Consider the following 20,633-nt stretch of genomic DNA (forward strand, 5'->3'; position numbering starts at 1 on the left):
TAATTAATTCTCTACAGTGTTCTTAAAGAACCCATGATTTTTGGCAAAATCACACAAAAAAATCACCAAGGAAATCCTAGAATAGAGCTCCTGAGAATTTTGTGTGATTCCATTCTACAAAACAGTCGGATAACTCTTCAGGGCAACTTTTAGACTCTGAGCAAGTTCTCACAAACAGGAGTAACGACACGGAGTTACTGGGAGATATCAGATGAGTGGCACAAAGATTAGTGCTGGAGGTCAGGGCTGCAGAAATACAGTCTCCTCTACTAACAGCTATGGCGCTGTAAGCTCATAAGGTGGCGTGAAGTGTAGAAAGGAGGGCTGTGGAGGTCACAGTGAAACATGGCTCCTCAGTTGTTGAGCACCTTGACAGTACCAGGAGTACAAAGCTACAATTCAGAAGGAAAGCAGCATCTTGGCTCACCTCTTCAAGTCAGTTCAAATTCCTACTGTGTGCTGGGAGCATGACCAGGTCCCTTTTCTAGAACATCCCATCCAACTCTGCAGTATTTATCCATCAGATCAATACTGGCTGAATAAAAGGCCAAATAAGTACTTGGCTTTTAACAGCCTATTTTTAAGATTATCCATGGTGATAACATTAACATTAGAAATTACAATTTGATGTTATCATGTTAGTATTGAACTTACCTACAGTACACATTAGAGTTTTGCAGCCCGATTTTACTTAAACAGGTGAGAGGATTTCATATATAAGTTTTTGTTCCAACTTCAGTGATAATCCTTCCAGTAACTCTCATAACAATCAAACAACATTGTCTTACCAACCAGCTCTGGTGATAACAGAGAGAGACCAAAGTTACATGAAGGACAGTAAAGCCTGTGGCTGTAAAAACATTGTGCCTAATGAGAAATGTTTTAAATAATCTCTTGTAAGAGAATTGCTTTGCATATGACTACAGAAAGAGATAATTGTTCTAAAAGTAAGGTCCTATAAAATCTGTAACTGCGCAGGAGCGTTAATGTCATGTGCTCCACCTGCAGCAGCAATCAAACCATTTCCCTGTCACCAAAAGCCTCTGTTCTTAGATAGGTAGGGTATGTGTCTGTGTTTCCCACCAACAAATAAAGCAATACATTTGAGTGCTGCAAGTCACAAATTCTCAATGAACACCAAACAATTATTACATCAAAAGTCGAATTCATTAAGAGCTCGCACGAGGAAGTTTACATGTATCTAACCTGCAGCTATTGAAGAAGCCAGCCGGACAAGCACCATTTTCGTTTTCTGGAAAGAGGAAACAGTGAAGGGCACATGCTGTAACTTTTTTCTCCTTTTAAGTAGCCATACATGGCACAAATATGATCTGGCACATTCTCCACTGCTGCAGCAATCTATGTGATACCACCTAAAAGCCATTATAAGCAACCATGAAAGAATTTCAGGCACTCCCACCCTGCTGCAAGGAGTTAGCCCATCCCAGCAGCAGGATGGTGCTTCTGCCACCACTAAATATCACACAACTCCTTCCAGACTTTTCCTTTAAGCTGTCCAGACTATAAAATTGTTTGATTAATGGTATTACAGTGCCTTTACCTCTCGATAGGCACTACACCACAAATGTACTGATCACATACTTGAATAACCATTTCCTTTTTGCATTTTCCAGTGTACTTACAGTAACAATAGCAGTTTGCATTTACCTAATATTTTATCATGTTTTATATTCACATACCTAACAAATCCTAGGAATTAAGCTTTGTATTATCTCAACACTTCAAGTAAGAAACACTACCTTAGCATATCCTCATACAGCTGTACAGAGATTTAAAGATTTAGCTGGTGCTACACAGTAGACTTCTGCTGAGATCCAGGGGGAACGCTGTCCCAGGCTCTAACTCTACAGTAAGCCTCATTCCCTTTTGGTCACCCTAGATCTTCAGCATGGGACAGATCTGTGGGACAGTCATTCTGTTAGGAAGCTACTATCAAACTTAGTACCTTCCCTCCCCGCTGCTGTATGGATGTGGTTGTATGGCTCTTGCAGAGGTATGAAACCTGACTCACTGGAAATACATGAGAGCTGAAATTTCTCTTTATAAAGCAAGGACTAATTTCTTGGGAATACTCAGTTCCATTGAATAATCAAACTCATTGATTACAAACATTAGAAACTTCATGTTAGTACTTGCTACTTGCCAGTGCTTGCTGTTAATGAACTTGGAAAAAAGCTTCATGCTTTTCCACATGTCCATCATCCCAACTATACAGAGGAGGGCTCATTTGTTGAAATATACACAAATATATACAATTCGGCAACGAGTAAATGAGCACACCAAGTTTCTTCTGACTTTTCACTACATGGGATTTGAATAACAAACGCTGTCTGAATTGTATACCTTGTCTGTCTAAAGCAATCACTGTACCACGAGGCTTTTGGATTGCTGGATGAGATTGGACATGCACACACAATACAGAACGCGATTAATTCTGGAGATGTGCTGCTGCTGCACACTGTCCTTTCCAGTTCTTCAGCTACTTCTACGTGCTGCAGGGAGCTCTGATCGCTGCCACTGGACATATTTTATACTTTTTCTCAGCAGTGAAGGTAATTCTCAGAATTTCGGTTTGGGGGCTAGAATCAGATTTTGTGCAGAGCAACATTCAGTTATTATGATTTATGACAGTGTTTTTGTAAGATGTATATTGAATATTTTATTAACAAACAGCAAGTTTCTAAAACATTTGTTTGCTGTTTTCGGAAGTATCACCCTCCAGCAGAAGAAATAAACGCAGAAGACAGACATCAAAAAGATGTTATCTGTATCGCAAAGAACTGAGATTTTTGAGTTTGCCTGCCTGCCCAAAAATGCTGATCGTATAACCAGCTTTACTTTCTTTACTTGCCTTGATGAGCATCTCTCTCAGATCACATTCCCATTTACATCAAAGTTCCCATATTTTGGTCTTCCAAAGCACAGCTTCTTTGTATCTTAAATGAACCATTTCTTCCTTGTGAGTTTAGGCCTAGAGCAGTAATAAGGACACTAAACCACCTTCCCAAATATGTGCTTAAAATGTTTAATTGCTGTGGCTTTTACAAAAACCTAATGTAAAGGTCTGTGATACAAAAGCTACAGCAATCACAAGAACTTAATCACCAGGTTGGTAGAATGACCACAGTAAAAGGTGTATGCGCCCAGAAGATGAACAGGTTATCATCAGGTACCTAGCACAAGTATAATTTGCAACACACACACAGTACCATTTGCAACACACACATAAATATGAGCAAAAACGAGCAAAATCCTCATCTAGAAAAACATGCAAAATCCTCAGAAGGAAATGGCTAAATTATACATGAGCAAAAAGAAACAGAATGATGAACTGAAAAGCTCACATGGAGGTCTAAAGGGTTTTTAAGGGTTCTTTTTGCTGTTTTACTCCTTTTCCTTTTAGTTTGAGTAATATATATTAAATTCAGCTTCAATCTTAACTTCATTATCTCTGTAGGTTTAAAATACCACGGATAGCTACAATGAACAACATAAATTAACACAAGAGTTCAAGGTTTTGGTTTCCAAGTTCAATGGCATTTGAAAACACAAGCAATAAAAACCATCCACAGAAATGTAAGAAAAAATATCTGCGCCAAAATCTAACAGAACTCTTATTCAGGAAGTACCAACTCACAGAATTACGTTTCTCATGCTTATCTGCACAAATAACTGCCCTACAATCTGATGCAAACTTGTAATTATAAATCTGAAATCATCTAGCCATGCATTTATTCAGAGCTTCTCATTTCTCTGGGTTTTCCTCCTCCTTGTTTCTATTTCCTTTACTAGGTTACAGTTAATCTCCCTACAGACATTTAAAGAGCTCTCTGTAGCTTCACAAAATGTCAGCAAGATTCTATCTTCAGCAACAGAAAGTGCATTTAAGCTCTGGTAAGTTCCAAAACAAAGTAGAAACAAAGCCTTTAAAAGAAAATATTTATCAACAGAGAAAACATCTATATTTTGCTAAAAGTAATTTTTAAAGTGTGTTTTCATTTTTGAAACAACTGCAAAGAAGTAAAAATTATTGAAGGGAAATACAGAAGTTCCTTCTTACATTTAAAATACATCTAAATAACGTATTGTGTCAGAGAATCAAATCCCATGTTCCCCGACGAGGCAAGACTTCTACTAGACTTAACAAATTTTACCTTCACTGACTGCGTAGGCAACAGAAGAATCATAGAAGCATAAAAGGTGGTTGATATAAGAGCTGATTAGAGTAGAGAATGTGTAATAATACAGAGAAATTAGTCACTACCTTTCTTTTTGGAGTCTTTCTTTGTGCTGGTTTTAACAGCCACTTGAAGTTCTGTCTCAGTTGACATCCTATATCCTTAGTCCTCTTCACACAGATCCAGTATCTCAGTCAGGCTCATTTAGAACGTCTCTCCAAGAAAATAATTTAGCCTTTCAGATTCTATAACCCAAACAGTTCATCTCATTCGCTCCTTTTGTGTGCTGTGAAAGAAACAAACAAAAAGTAAGTCATTTTCTGAGTTTAAAACATGGCGGGGTGGGGAGGGGTGTTACTGAGGAAGAAACCTATGAAATTCTCTGTTTCCAGACAGAGAACCCCTGATTCTGTTGCCTGCAACTGTAGGTGACGAAACACACACATCTATTCCTGTTTGAGATGTTTTAGTATATCTGAGATGTCTCCAAGGACTAGAGATGCACAGAAGACCTGTACTTCTGAACCAGCAGCTGGAGGCCAAGGATTACAAGCTGGGAAGTAGTTGGCGATGTCACAAACAGCAAAACACTCCGCAAGGATGTAGTTCTTAAATGCAACAAGGTAAAAACACATTGCCAGACCTTAAATTCAGATTTTTTGCTCCTCAAATGCTCTTTCAAATGTTTTCATTCTTCTACTTGAACAAAGACAAATGAAAATGTATTCATTACCCATACTGAAAACATGGTACTTCGCCACTTCTCTTGCTTATGATAACGTGCATGTTTCAGGCAGAAATGGATCTGCCTCTGTGTAACAAAGCTGTAATTCTTAACACCCATCCAGCAATTTTTCCTGCAAATATATATCCTCAAAAATATACTTAATTAAACTTTACAGTTTCCATGAGATTCAAATGTGATGGGACTGCTTACGAGGGGCAAGACGGTAAGGTTTAGGGCACAAGCTACAGCTTTACGTAACTTATATTTATTTGTTGGCCAGGTGCACAAACATGCCGACTGCAAGGCCACAGCAGTAACTGCAGAAGTGTGCTGGGGAAGCAGGAAGGAGGCAGGCTGTAATGCTGGGGGATGTAGGGACTGTAAAGGCAAACAATAAGCACTGAAGAAACAAAAAGAACAAACTATTACTCCAAGGTTTACTGCTGGCCCCTCCGGCTCCGAAGGGTGAGCTGCCTGCTCCAGCCAGCCCGGTCACGGCAGGACCCCGCTGCTCTGAAGCCCCTTCTCATGCTGCTCCCTCACTGCATGCATCACCTTCTTGTCCTTTCCTTTTGTGAGAAAGTTCTCAGTTATTAGTGCAATTACTGGGAAGTCCATCTGGGCTGTCTGAACAGGTGCCCAGTTATTAAATAAGCATTTAATAAAGAAATTAACCCAGTATATCAGCTGATTAGCTGGCCACAGATTAACTACAGTTAAATACATTTGCTAATGACATTTCTCTGTAATTTAAGAAAGTAATATGCTTCCAAAATGAAATAATTTGGACAGTTTAAATCACTTTCCGCAGCAAGGGCTGCAAAGCCACTAGTACTTTCAAATCCAGGCTCTTTTCACATTTTAAAATGCTTCAGTAACATTACACTGCCATGCACTATCTGAAGTGATTTAATATTGCTGAAGTGTGTCAGGGGTTTTCTTTAATAAGCTCTTCAAATCTGTATGCATATTATAGAATATTCAAAGATAGCTTTTCAAAATCTGCTGAACTGATTCTGAAATACAAAATTCCCTGTCCCTCCTCCATGGAGCCTGAATAAGTACAGCACAGCAAAAAGGAAGGAAGGGAAAAAAAATAAACTTACAAACCAAAGATGTAGTGCCTGCTAAATACACCTTCTTGGAATGCTTGAATAAACTAAAAGCTCTTCAATTAATCTTCTAATTAGTTAAGAAAACAATAGAAGAGGAAAAAGCAAGTGGAGGTTGATCAACGAGAGAAAGAGAGGAAGGCAATGACCCCAAAATCGACAGCTCCCAGGCAGTGAAGTGCTCTTGGACTAGACCCATGGCCATGGGAGATGCAGTGTGCCCCCCTTCTCCCCTTTCAGCACCCTGGGACCCAGCAGAGATGAATGCCCTTGCTGTGCTGTGAGGGAACCACCCCGTCGTCAGAGCTGCTCTTAACTTACGCTTGAAATCCCCCCAGCAAACAGGGAGAGAAAGCACAGCAGAGAACAGATGTCCCCCACAAGGCCACATCCCCGTCCCCTCCCCCTGCATGCAACCCAATTTAATATTTGGTTTTACAGCACAGTGGGGATGCATCAGTCTTTACAGCTCAATGGCACTTACTTAGAACATCTCTCAAGTCACAGCTGGATTGACGGTTTATTTTTCTAGAACTTGGATTTATTTTTACCCAAAGGGTAACTGAATAACTTTGCAAGAAGCACGAACAGGAACTACTTAAAAAAAATTATAATAGGTCAATTTATAAAACAACATATATAAACATATATAAAACAACAACATATATAAAACAACAACAAAAAAATAAAAGAAATATAAAATACCCACAGGGTCAAGAGTTAAGCAAGTTTTAGTGTCTTAAAAAACTGTGTTTGGCTACAAAGCATCAAGAATTTCATCTCCCGTTGTCAGCTTCTTCCAACAGGATGGCTGAAATAGTAGCATCTGAATGGCACTGAATATTTTAAAATAACAACGTATGACTTCTGGAGAGCTTTAAATGAGATAGCAAGGCTATATTCCCTCGAGGCGATCCCACTGAGTAATATTTTTAAAAATAAATGCATGTCTATTTTCGGACAGGTTCACATATTGATTTACTTTAAAACCTAATCAGGTCATTCTCTCGCAGGCTCATAGATTCTTGAATAAAGTAATAGGGATCTTTGTAATAGGAGCACATAAACATCTGTCAGATCAAGCTACAGTTCAAACTGAATTTGCTACAGCGACAGTTCCTCCGAAAGCATAGGTCTTTATGTAAGCTACGTTAGTAAACTCCCATACACTGTCCATATTTCAGTTGTTTATTACCCAGATGAGAACGGCAGTCAATCTGCTCTTCACCGCAACAGCTTTTATTGTCTCCTCCAATCTAGGTCACCGTTGTTAAATACTACGGTCTTCCAACTGTGGCAAGTACTGCGGCATGTGTTTTATCAATGAGATGCTATTATCTTTGATCAGCTCTGCCACATTTCTCTCCCTGCTCCAAAGACAAAATTTTGTTAGCTGTGTTTAAAAAGAAAATAAAAATCTCTCGTCTTACATGTACCCGCTCCTAATGATCTTCCTGTGTGCCTCGTTACTGCTCCAGCCACTACAATGCTATGTGCATGCCTCAGCTTTTCCTAAAGAGGATTCAGAGCTCTTCGTTTTAACAAAATACTGACATTTTCTATTCCCTTATTAAGTGGATACGGCAGGAACACAATCAGCGCATTTTGGAATTAACTGGCTTTTAATTCCACAAGAAGCCTTGAGCCTGCATTCTGTATTACTCCTACACCAGCATAAGACCCAAAGCCTTAGTGAGGAAGCAGTTTTGGAAATTTACTTTGCAGTCGGGATTAGCACAAGTTGTACCTTTTCATGCACAATGAAATTCATCACGGGCTCCATCCGCCTCCCCACTCATTTGTAAACCAACATTTCCAACAATTTGTCAGATCATTTGGCACTTCAAGTACGCTTGAGTGAGCCCATGAAGGCATCATCAAGCAACTTCCCCTGGCCCGAGGTATGGAGGTCAGACAACACGATCATAACGCTTCCCCTCTGGCTTCAAAATACATTAATTTATTAATTTTCTTCAGGGCTTCAAAACTTAAGAAGTTCCCTCCCCTGCAACCAGTTTCCATCTGCTTATGTAAAGGAAAAGCAGCCACAGGAAGGATTTGTAACTAAGCCCTGGCATGCCCGAGGTGTTTAAGTTCTCCCCAGCCCCTAAGTGGGATTTGAAGGTTCTTCACAGGAGGGTGGCACCTCCCACACCACGACAAAAATAAAACCCTCATACTGCCATCCTCAGCTCTTGCTTTTATACCCCTGAGGCCTTGGAATTCTTTTCTCCAAAGCACCCCGCACAATCAGCCATCAGGGAACATCCCCGCACAGATTTTGTGTTAAGCAAAACCTGAAACACTGAAAGGGCAAAATGTGAATAACAGAATTATTTAGAAAGTGCCATGATCCCAGAAAACTGAGGGCAGTTGAAGCATGAAGGACGGCTCCCGGGGAGATAGACGTTACTCATAAACTTAGCCTCTGACTACAGAAACCGAGCACAGAGAGCTTCCCAGGGACGGCACATGAGCCCAGGGGCTGCTGCACGAAGATGGTGGAAAAAACCCATCGTTGTGCCATGGGTGCCCTTGATGCCCCCCAATGAGAGGGGCCATGCCACCCCCTACAGCTCTTCCTGCTGCTCCTTCATGACCAAGGCTGGCGAACATCCTGCAGGCAGCCCCTTGGTGTCAGAGCCTTAACCATTCATGGAGGGCACCACAATAATAAAATGAAACCCAAGAGACTGAGGTCAAAACCCACTGAAATCCTTCAGTTAGCAAGGCCTCTAACTAAGGGCCAAAAAACAAGGAAGACGAGGCCAAAGAGGGAGCTTAAGAGACTGACGCAGAGGAGAAAATGAGGAGGAAAAGAAAAGCAAACGAGGGGAGATGGCTCTGTATATACTTCATTAAAGCAAAGTCTGTAACAACATGTTCAGTCTTAGTATATGGAAAATTAATGCGTTTTATTATGCTGTCCATGCTATGCCTGTGGAAAGATACCAGAACAATACTTCACAACCACCCCTTAATTCTTCGACCATCAGAATGCTGCTTAGCATCAAAACCATAACAATAATTAATTGTCCTTTGTATACGGTTGCTACTGGTTTAGTTGTAGTTATAAATACTTCTCTTATCTCCTGGAAACATGAAGCCTGTTTTCGAAAATACCTTCATACAACTAAGGGCAGTACCCCATTTTATTATGTTTGTTGTGGTTCACAATCTGCCTCACTGCTCTATCTCCAGGGCATCTTTCAGGCATGCCACCCCGTTCCTCAGATGGGCAAACAACACCACTGCAGCTGATTTACCACCAGAAGAGCATCTCACCAAAAAACTGACCTGTAAAATATTTTTGAAGTAAGATGTTTATTAGCATTCCAGTGACAGCAGGAATAATTACTGAAATTCCTCCTGGAAATCACTCCGTGTAGTGGCGACTGCGACACTCCACCTCACCAATTATTCACCAGAAGTGCTGGGAATTTCCTTCTCATAGAAAATGCTGACTGGATTAAAAAGGCATTTTTCACAGGCATGAACTGACTTCATCACCATTTTTAATGGAAAATTACTGAGATTTCTATTGAATATTACAGTTTCTATTTTATAGTACAGAGGATAGCATTCTTGAAAAAGAATGCAAAGCAGAAGACGCTGCCTTTGCTATAAAGGAATTTGTGAAATACACTTTTAAAGTGTATGCCACTTGGCATTCCTGAAAAACGACATGGTGGCAGGTTACAATTTCTCTGAGGAAAGATATTCAGATACTTTTAAGAAAGAAAAAGCAGCTAGATTTGAGCCAATGGCTGGATGAACAATAGAAAAATATTTGTACTCTTTCTTTCAGTGCTTTGAACATGAAATTTGTCTTTTTAAAAGAATTTCTATGACCATGGTGAAAACACTCAGCACTGCAGACCCCGAAATCACTGTGTGCCCTCGTCCCACCCTGTGCCGCGCGATCGCAGCCCTGCTCTGCCCCCTCCTGTTGGTCTCAGCCCCATTTCCAACAACCAGGTATCAGCTCCAACCCCATGAAGCAGCAGCTAAGAGCTAACAGCCCTCCCACGGGCTTTGGGAACACCTGCCCCTTTCCTGGGCCAGAGGAACTTGGGAGCATCATTGGGCAAGGTGAGCATCGCTGTCTGCAGGGGCCTTGCATTGCTAGGAATGAAAAAATAAATAAATATATTGCCACAGAAAATGAAAGGCTGGAAATTGAAATGGAAATGACAGTTAGCAAAAGCTGTGTGCCTTTACTTCTGTGAGGAAGCACACAAGACAAGAGCAGCCCCAGGAAGGCAGCAGCACCTGGGCTCCTCCTCCTTCGCCCGGGAAGCAGGGAACACAACTCCAGCCCTGGGAGCTGAGAGCGAGCAGCAGAAAACCTGTCTGCTGGGGGATGAGCACAGCACACGTCGTTCCCGTACACGTACTTCCCTGCTCCAAGGTGTACAACTCCTCTCACAGTGCTGCTGGCAAGCTTTTGCAGGGTATTTCTTACCTAAGATCCCCGCAGGGCCAGGATGTTACCTGGTAGCAGGGCAAGTCGCTCGGGTTGCAGAGATTAACTGAGCTCACAGTGACACCGAAGCACCCAAACGCTTTTCCTAGGGGAATCGCCAAGACTCTTCTACCCCCAGATCACCACACTGCTGGCCCCGAAGCAGAAAAGAACACAAATTTCTGCTAACATTGGATAAGAGCAACCGAGAAACAGAAGTCCCGAGTGCTACCGGCACAGCCTAGTGCCATCCGACCCCCACAAGCAGAAAAGTGCCTCCCTTCGAGTCAATAAAGCCACACCAGCACAAGATCAATCGCGTTAGATTTGACTTCTACTGGCGTTAACTCCACTGATTTTAATGGAGTTGGAGTTACCCCAGTTTTATGCCAGTGTATCTGCATTAGAGGCAGTGAAGTTATGCCGGCGTGACAGATGTAAACAACACCAGACCAACCGGCCCCTCTAGGACTAAAATACACTGCGCCACTAACTCCAAAGCAACAGGAAAACGCAGATCTGTACGTTACCAAAGCAGGGTCTTTGGAGTTTATTTTTCCAAAGCAGGAGAACGGCGCTTTTGTGATCCTCTCGACACCAAAGAAACAGAGGGAAGACTAAGAAGGGAAAAAGGACAAAGTACACAGTTGGGATCACAGTATTCTGTAATTAGAGCTGTTAAATGATTACTAAAGCACAGTGGTGCAATCATCACGCTGAAGGAAAAGGGGAAGTATGCAGTCGGGAGCATCACCAGGGAGAAGGTAACAGCAATGTCAGAGACACCACGTTTTATATTTAAATGCAAATCCCTCACAAGCAGAATCTGTGCCTTCTAATTGAAGAAAAGGTTACGGAACTAAATGTCTTCTATTCTGGACAGCTCAGCAGGTTTTGAAGGGGTACAGTAAGTTGAAGGCAACTTACTCATCCCCTGTCCTTTATGGGACTGTCTCAATTCAGCCTTTTTTTTTTTTTAATTTCAAGATCAATTTCATAATATTGCATGCAAGAGAAAACTGGGACTCACCTTCCCATTGATTTTAAACAAAAGACAGCCCAACACCTCCATAAGATCCAACTCAAGCTATACTGTGAAATCTGAAGTAGATCTCAAAGTGATGCTTTATGCCAGCCTTCCAAATGGAAGTCAATTTGCACCAACTTTTTCAGGTTCCTTTCAGGTTTTCTCAGTCCCATCAGTTGACCTATACAACGTGCCCTTTGATAACATTACAGCAAAGGAAAACAAACTTTCTTAATGTCAACAACAAAATCCCCTATGCTAGCAACTTTATTCACTGCCATTTTTCAACACCCAACCCTTGTTCCCTGACAGTTAAGTATTAGGAAAACTAATCAACGGGCTTCACCTTGCTGTGAATGGATTTTTGATTTATTAATTACACCAAACCCAGTGACCAGACCTCTACTGAAGTTCACTGATTAGCCAAGAGATGAGGGGAAAAGCAAAAAAGCTTTCTGGGACTTGTAAGCATGAATTTGCACTGTAAAATGTCAGAAAGTGAGTTCTAGTTTAAGAAATACTTTTGACAATTGCATGTAAACCCTCAAGTATTCACACCTGCAACATTGCTCATAAAGATGACTCCCTGTGACAGCTGCGGAGGACATCAGGCAGCCTTCTGAACGATTACAAACAGGAGCGTTTAGGAATGGCTGCTAGATTTTACCAGAGAAATTTCAAATAACTTTTCTTGAATTCAGTTTTCTGCTCTCATCAAGTTTGTGCTCGCAGCACCTTGTATCCGAGTACCTTGCATACAGCTCCCCAAACGCCTCCCTTGTGTCAGTAGGAATGTTAACCAAAATAACAAGCGAAGAAGCAGCCCCATAGGAAGTCAGGCTTTAAGCATTTTCTGTTCAAAGGCAATGTTCAGCCGTGTTTCTATATAACAACATGCAGCACTTCCCACTGCTGGAAAATATACCAAGGAAAAACAAAAAAACGAAGCCCACAGCCAGCAACGTAACCGATGGAAGAGGGGGGGGCCTGTTGACTTCTGTGCGCTAATTCCGTATGGGAGAATCAGTCTCCATTCTGCCCTACCCATGCAGCTGGAAAGCTCTACGGGACCCCATCAGGCACTTGAAGGACCAAAGGCTAAGTGCTCAGGTTAGGGACCCTGCCAAAGGAATTACTTGGAAAAATAAAAAAATAAAAAAAAAATTCAAGCCACTGACAGGCCATAGTGTCAGGAAAAAAAAATTAAAAAAATAAAAAGATGTTCTTGGTTATTCTGGATGGGGAACTGTTAAGCAGCTAGACAAGTAAACTACACCTCCTTGAGCGGTAACACACGACAAAACCGTCCTTATTTTCTAAACATCTTTAAAAATCACCCAAGTAGCATGCAATGAGGAACCATTCACCTTCCACTGTCATGCTACAGTTTATTCTCTCTTGGAAGCAATTACAGGACAAATGCCAAGCTACAGAAGGTATTTTTCCAGCAGCAGCATCTGGCTTCTTGGCAGACTCCTCAGGCAATTTTATCGGAAGCTTTAGAGATGCTACTGGGTCAGTCCGAGCTATATTGCTCATGAGCCGTCTGGCAGTTTCTTCTTCCAAGATGTCATAATCCCTCTGATTTACCTTGAAGGAATTAACACACTTTTATCCATTTCAAAAACTGTTGACCTGCAACGCATTTATGGGCTATCTACAGAGACACAGTAAAAATCACTGGTGTAAATCTGCAGGCTTTTGGGAAAGCCAGCAGCATTTCGGAATCCATTGCCTAATGCATCATCAAGAAAAGCAGCAGGCAGTGCAAAAACCATGCGTACTTTTCTTACTGGTAAACTCAATGCATTCCTTTCAATCCAAGGAAAAAAACTGAAGATGCATGAAAATTAATTATTTTAAAAAAGGCAAGATGGAACCAGCAGCAAACCTGTGCCTTTATTTAATAAGAACTGCTCTCATGTAGCAAAGACAGTGCTGTGCTGTACCCTGCAGTAAGGGACGGCGCACACCACATCACGGAAGGCTTCTGGCAGACAGCGAGCATAAACTGGAATGCAAGGAGATCCACTAGGTCAAGGAAAAAACGATTTGTGAGAATGTGCTTCTTGTGTCTCCTGTGCTAAGCGCAGTGCCTCCGAGGGCAGAGGCAGAGGCAGCCTGCCTCCCTCGCCCCTGCCCCTCCAGCCCAGCAGCTAGGATCTGCATTATTCTGCAGCTGTGATCATGCTTAATCCTCATCCAGGAGGATGAAAGGCAGGATGCTGGGCTTACCCTCCCTCTTTACATACCAACAAAATCAAGTCCACGATGAAAAAGCTTTATGTCAGTTTAGAGCAGTCCTCTGGAATTAATACAGAGAGAGGGGACAGACCGCTATCGAAAGCACATTTATTCGGCCATAACACGGGTGGGATCTTCCTTTTTTAAAAGGCTTCTGTGTAATTACTCACAAGGAATATACTCCTCAACTGGGGAAAAAAAAAGAGAGACAGATATGTTCATTACAATTTTTTTTAAAAGACTTTCCCATAAAGATATACCTGGATGTCTTCTTGTCCCTTATATTTCTTCTTTCAGGAGTTTTCAGCGAGGTTAGAGTAAAGCTCACACAAAATCCTGTACCGGTTTATTTTCCAGGAAGAAAAATCCTAATGCCCAAAGGTAAATATTACAGGTACAAGAAATATACTCTGTAATCTAATAAAGGTCTATGGATCTTGGATTTTCAGTAACAGGAGAACATTGAACAATGTAAGATTGGCAGGACTAAGAAAGGTGCACACATCCAGGTCAAACAGAAAGCCAAACAGAGCTCTGTCATCAGCAGAGTGCAACTAAATCCAACCAGACACAGAATTCAGACTTGGCTAACTCAAATTGACTAACATAATTCTGTTTTATGCAGGGTAAAACATATTCTGATTACAGGCCAGTGGTGCTTGCAAGTTCTAAATTTAGGTATCGTTAGGGCCAGGTGAACCGTTAAGTGAACTAATCTGAATTTTATCTATACCAAAGATTTGAACTCTCCACGTATTAACTTCTCAGACTGAAACCATGCATTCACCCTCATTTTTTTGTACATCTTTTGTGTATCTGCACTCAATCCAAATTTCTGCGGAATCACAGTACGAATCAACAACACAGCCTGGGTTTCAAAGCACTGTGCAACAGCACACAGTGAGAAATTATTTCGGCTCCAGTACCCCAAGAGAAGTTACTGGCACACCACAAACCAAGCTGTATTTTAGAGTGAGGTAGCACACAGCCCCTTGTTTACGAGCTTGGTTCTGCAAAGCAGTAAGCATCCACAATGCCAGGCAAATACTTGAACACGCACCCAAGTCTGATCTTCCAGGGGTGCCCCTGATTTCAGTGAGTACACAAGTGAGATGGAAGTCACACGCAGGCGAACAGAGGGCTTCCTGGATGCAGTGGAGATCTGAAACGGTGTGTTAAAATGTCTTTGATTACACACTCTCAACAAGAATTGTAGTTGATAGAGCAATCAGGAGTAGCCGTCAAATGAGTGCATTTCAGTATAGAAAAGAAAATGAATTAAAAATATGTAAGATTTTGACTGACCTTGTATACAGCTCCTCTAAAATACCTAAAAACACTTAAAACAACATACATTATGTTCTGGGGTAATATAATTTAATCTTAAAGACTGCTACAATGAAAATCTTCGTAGGTTCAGCAGCTGAGCCTAACGCCGAAAGGTGAAGAACACCTACTCCAATGTAATACTGCACACGGCATCCAATTAGAGCTGTTTGGATAAACAAGCGCTTGATGAAGTTATTGCCTATGTGTGACTTTAACATTTTGGTTTGTTTTGTTTTCACTTCCACAACTAAATAGCAGGCAGCAATAATATTAGTTTTGGAAGACGTGCAACGTTTGTGTTACCCACTGAAGTTAATTAATGAAAATAATGACCGAGTTGCAGGAATCAGCGATGATTAAGAACTTGAAGACCATCCTACCCAATTCCCTGCCAAGGAGGGTTTGCTCTTAACAGCACATCCTTCATCAAACTGTTTTAATCGACACACGCATAAGACTTGAGTCTCCTTCCTCCAGAGGATTTCACACATTCAGGTGAGCAGGAGGAAGAAGTTAACCCAGCATCCCACCAACTTGGTGCCATTATTCCAAGCTAACCACTAGAAGATTATCTTGAGCAATTACTCTCCTCCCTTACTGCCCACACGTTTCCAATACCTGTAATCCTCAGTTAGCTCAACCGCTATCAGTGTTAAGCCCATCTAACCCCTTTTGGTAAAATCTAATGGGGAAAGAACATATCACTAGGTTTATAACCCAGACTATTACAGCCTCCATTATTCCATATTGCTTATTATTTTGTACTTACAAAGTCAGGGAGATGTGATTTTATTGCTTACAAATCATTCTTACATTAGTCTTACGCTGATATAACTTCACTCTGCTTTTCCAGATACGCTTTTTGCTTTCTGCATATTTAAATAGTAACTCTAATTATCCCTACTTGATTGCCCTCCTCTTGCAAAGCCTTTCTACAGATTCATCTCCAGCGAATTCTTCATCCTAATTAGATTTTAAGAAGCCCAAGATGCATCATATTCTTTAATTTTAAAAAAGAGCAGGGGGTGGGGGCTTTGTTTGTTTAGTTTTTGAAACATGCATACCAGATCCCATCTTTAGACCCTCTTTTTCCAAAAAACACAGGAAGAAGGGCAGATAAATCATTACACTCACAATAGGAACAGTATAGAATAGTGCCTGGCAATGAAGTCAATCAAAATGACTGTTGACATGGTATCAGATCAGCAACAAAAAGTTTTGGTCACTGTCTAAAAATACTGCTTCTCTTTTGCGATCCAAGCTTATAGGGGTTTTCTGAATCTACTTCCAACCGCAGTGGCAGAAGACACTAAGTACTTATAAATTAGAAGTATAAGGTCAGTAGCAAGTATGATTTATGATATGTAATGTACCAATCCAAGAAATCCATCCAAAGAAATGCAAATTATAGTAGCCTAAAATGCAACAACAAAATTTTAGTCAAAACCCAACATATTTCACAAAAAATTATTACAATCTTTCCTGTTATTTTTTGTAGTTTTCTATATAGATAGACAGATAGTTTGCATGCTGGTAGGGTATTTTGGTTTAATTACATTGGACTTGGTAACATCATCTTGTGCTAAAGTTGCATGACATTACTCACTTTGAGCTCTCTTAGTTTCTTTTAACTTTACCAAATCAAACTGTATCTACCAGAGCTGAAATCTTCCACGTCACACAGCAGCAGCAGTGATAAATTCAATCTTCAAGACCTCATTCTGCTGCCCTGAGGCATGAGATTGTCCCTTCCTCCTCCCACCTTGCTCAGAACACAAGTTTCCTTCAGAGGGTGGTTGCCTTTATCATGCAAACCCGATTTATCCCCAGCACAGATTTCTTCTTTTGCACAAAAACTAAATGGGAAAAAAGAAGTTACTGTGCGACTACAGCACAATTCAAACACAACTTTGTTGAGATGTAAGAGATCAGAATGCAATGTTAAATTCAGCGTTTCTTTACTGATGTACTTGAATCTTCAACAGTAATTTACACTTTGTGTATAATAACATACAGTAAAAAGAGGCAGCCTGGGTGTATGACAACCATATTGCAGCGTCTTCTTGAATCCTGCTTGCAAGCTGCAATCTTTCAGCAACTACTCCTCAAAAAAGTTACTTAGCAATACATGACGAGTATCCAGCAGAGATGACCACCTCACAGCAAGAGGATGGAAGAGAAGGATAGGAAAGAAAACAGGAGGTCTGCTTGTAACTGCGACTTTCTGGTCTGTTTGTGTCAAAGCAGTATCAAAAAGTACTTTTAAAAAAGAAGTGCTGAGGCCCTGAACGCTCACAGAGCTCCCATTATTATGAGCAGTTGACTACTTTGGTAACAAAACAAACAACATGCACAAAGGCACAGCGGTCCATCTTTGAGTCAAGGGCTTTCCTTACCAACTGTGACATTCAGCCAAGCCAAAAAGCATCTGATTTCCCTGGTTCCTCTCCACCACCGAGGTGCTACTGAAGGCTGGCAGCACTCTCTGCCACCGCGTCGCACAGCGGAGCACGGCAGTAACTCCGGAGCCAGCAGCCTGCAAACACAGCACCGGCAGGAGGGCAGAGCAGCGGGGTGCTGGTCCCCAAGCTACAGCAAAGCAACCCGCTGGGGCTGACCCCAGCAAACTCCGCAGCAGGGAACAGAAGTCTGCTGCTTTGCCTACCCAGCACCAGCACACGTTGAGAAGCAGTCTGGCTGACTGGTTTAGTACCTTGTAACTTTGTCCAGCAGGATGGTGACAAAGGGGTCATGAGAGCAGGTTCAGAACAACTGCAATATGGCCAGAAACAAGGAAAGGTAACTGTCTGTGTTTTGGACAGGGCTTTCTCCTTTCCATTTTATTCTCTCCGGGTTGATGACTTTGAAGGGAACGCATGCCTTGAGACCCACAGGAGGGATGTCCTGTGGTGATGGAAGCCTTACTCTGCCACGGAGCTTCAGCTTCAAAAACAGACGAAGCAGAAGGAAGGACCTGCATGGGAGTCAGCACCACGAGGCCGGGGGACTCTCTCCTGCCAGAGCTGAACGGCTTGGAAACACTGCGAGGAAAAGAACTGACACATCCACAAAAACCTTCACAGAAATCTTCAAAAAGTTGTCCATGAGTTAAGAAAAAGTCATACTGGTAGCAAATGCTTTAACAGGTTGGACACCTCCTCAAAGTCAACATTTGATACTAATAAAAGCCTTTTCCCCATCCCAGGAAGACTTTGCCTTCCTATCGGGGCCAAGGTGCCTCTGAAGAGCAACTGGTGTCAAAGCACAAGCAACCACACCTAAGCAGACCTTGTTGTTTGGCAGCAAACAACCAAACCACGAGGCAGTTCTGAGCATTCAGAATATTATCTGACGAACAAATCTGTATGAAGTTCAATAATTAACTCCCAGATTTTTACATGTGCGGTTATTTGATTCTATTCTTATCCATTAGAGAACATTTGGATAAACAGATTGAAAAAGTTCATTCACGGCTTTATATGTATATGACTGTTACGAACCATCCCCCCTGCTGCCCACATAACTACCCAAATCGAGGCAGAACTTAGATTTACATGGTTTTGGAAATATTTTAAAATCATCATTAAGATGTGTGATTTTTATCTAATTTTACTTATGAGCCAAAAGTCATATCCTGACTGCCATTTCTACAGAAACTCAGTGCCAAATATTACCAAGCTCCAATTTTACTCTCTATTTAAAAATATCCTGACAGCATTCATCAAAAAGGCAAATTAAAACTAAAGCAAAGCCCTTGCATTCCACCATAATATTTCAGGCAACAATTTCAAGAAAGGAAAGGCAGAAAACAGACTGTGCATACACTACTGTTCAAAATAGATTCCTCACGTCAAATGGCATAATTTTTCTTTTTTTTTCCCCCATTAAAGTTTTTTTTAAGTCTTCTGCTGAATATATTTACATGCATAATGAAACTTCTTCAGTGATTCCTTCTGAATTACTATATATGCTATAACACTGCACACACTAATAGTGCGCACATATATACAAATCCACCCATAAACGTATGCACTCATGCACAGAAAATTCATGCAAGAAGAATTAATGGAAGTTTTTGACTGTATGCTACCCCCTGTGAATACATTAGATGGGAATGGTGCTTATGGTGGGGTTCGTTAACTAAAAATATAGCTTTTGTCTGCACAACTTGTGCTGCCCACATAAGAAGGGCCGGCATGTAAAGCGCTGATTTACAGACTCAGCTCTTTCCAATTTACTATTGGGGTCTTTCTCCAATGGGAAATTCAGTGGTCACTTACTACACTGTAAGAACTTGGGGAAAAAAAAAAAAAGGAAAAAGAAAGAAAGGAAAAAAAAAGGAAAAGTAGGTGAAAAAAATAAAAGCAGCAGCTCGAACATTTTTGAGCAGGTCACTCAGTTGTTTCACCAATGCAGCATGGTTCTGTATCCAGCTTTCCACCTTGCAACCTCCCTGCCCCTTGGTGTACAAGCTGTTTTGGTTTCAAACCCTAATCTATTCAATAAGGAGCAAGTTTTTAGCAGCAACTTAGTGCCTTTGAACTCTTTCCTGTAACCTCTGTGTTAGTTTATCAGAGCAGTCATTAAGGCTGTGCACTCTGAGGCTGATGGGTATATTCAAGCTAGCTCACTTTGAGCTAATTGCGTTCAATTTAACATTCTCCGAGCACTGACAGTCCTCATTCAAGCCAAGTGTGAAAGTTTTTAAATTAGCTTTCACAGTTTGATTCACAGACAGCAAATGCAAAATGGCACAGGATTAATTTTTTTCCAACAACACAGTGCAACGGAATAGCCCAAAGGCTATTTTAGTTCATTTGCTTTAACTATTAGGGAAGATTCACAGCACAGAGAATGCTCCAACAGAGACAAAAGCTCCAGAGGACTTTCAAAGCTTAATATTGCCCCCATTAATTAAAGTACCAAACATTTGTACAGCCTTTCCACTTCATCACTAGATGTTAAAATGGAAATCTAGACCATTTAAGACAAGTCAAACTGATTATTGCTTAAAAGATTATCAATACACTGCTTTAATTTTGATTATAAAACACTTTTTAATATTTAATAAACTCTGGTATCGGACTGTAAAACGGTCCATATAGAAATCCATATTCTCCTCGGGAAAGTACCAATCTTGATTTCACATGTAATCTGACAATGTCTCCTGATCAGCCTGCCTGTATTTGTGAAGGCAGAAGTTAATTCAACCTTCCAGCTGCCTTTTTACCTAATACAAAAATGACTCAGCAGCTCCCACCAAATAGTGGCAGAACAGGATGGAAATTCAGCTTTCTTAGCACTTTTCCAATAATAACCACTAAACACAGGCAGAGTTTATGCAGTCAACTTTCTGAACAGTCTCTTCACAAAACTTGCAAGCACTCAAATCTCGCCTTGGGCGAGTACAGGAGGTAAACATGAGCGGCTCCATATACAACGAGGCAAGTTGAGCACATTCGAAACCTGTTGAAACACTCCACACTCTGGCTTCGGTGAAGAAACCTGCTCCTCCAATTTAAGAGGAAAT

General features: G+C 41.2%; 1 protein-coding gene across 18 annotated transcripts in view; it reads right to left on the minus strand.

Annotated features, from left to right (window-relative positions):
- Window positions 1-20,633, minus strand: part of DAB1 (DAB adaptor protein 1) — a 417,778-nt gene that overhangs the window by 99,749 nt on the left and 297,396 nt on the right. For 17 of the 18 annotated variants that reach the window (XR_005821955.1, XR_005821956.1, XM_040565219.1 and 14 more), the window contains one exon: window positions 4,286-4,485. Coding sequence is in view for 16 of the 18 variants with exons in the window: in XM_040565219.1 (XP_040421153.1) it covers window positions 4,286-4,352 (67 nt within the window). In the remaining 2 variants the exon portion in view is untranslated. Of the gene's footprint in view, window positions 1-4,285; window positions 4,486-11,033; window positions 11,121-20,633 lie in introns of all 18 variants that reach the window. The other variant, XM_040565213.1, reaches the window with a different exon arrangement.

Source organism: Cygnus olor, chromosome 8 (assembly GCF_009769625.2).
Source record: "Cygnus olor isolate bCygOlo1 chromosome 8, bCygOlo1.pri.v2, whole genome shotgun sequence".
Taxonomy (NCBI): Eukaryota; Metazoa; Chordata; class Aves; order Anseriformes; family Anatidae; genus Cygnus; species Cygnus olor.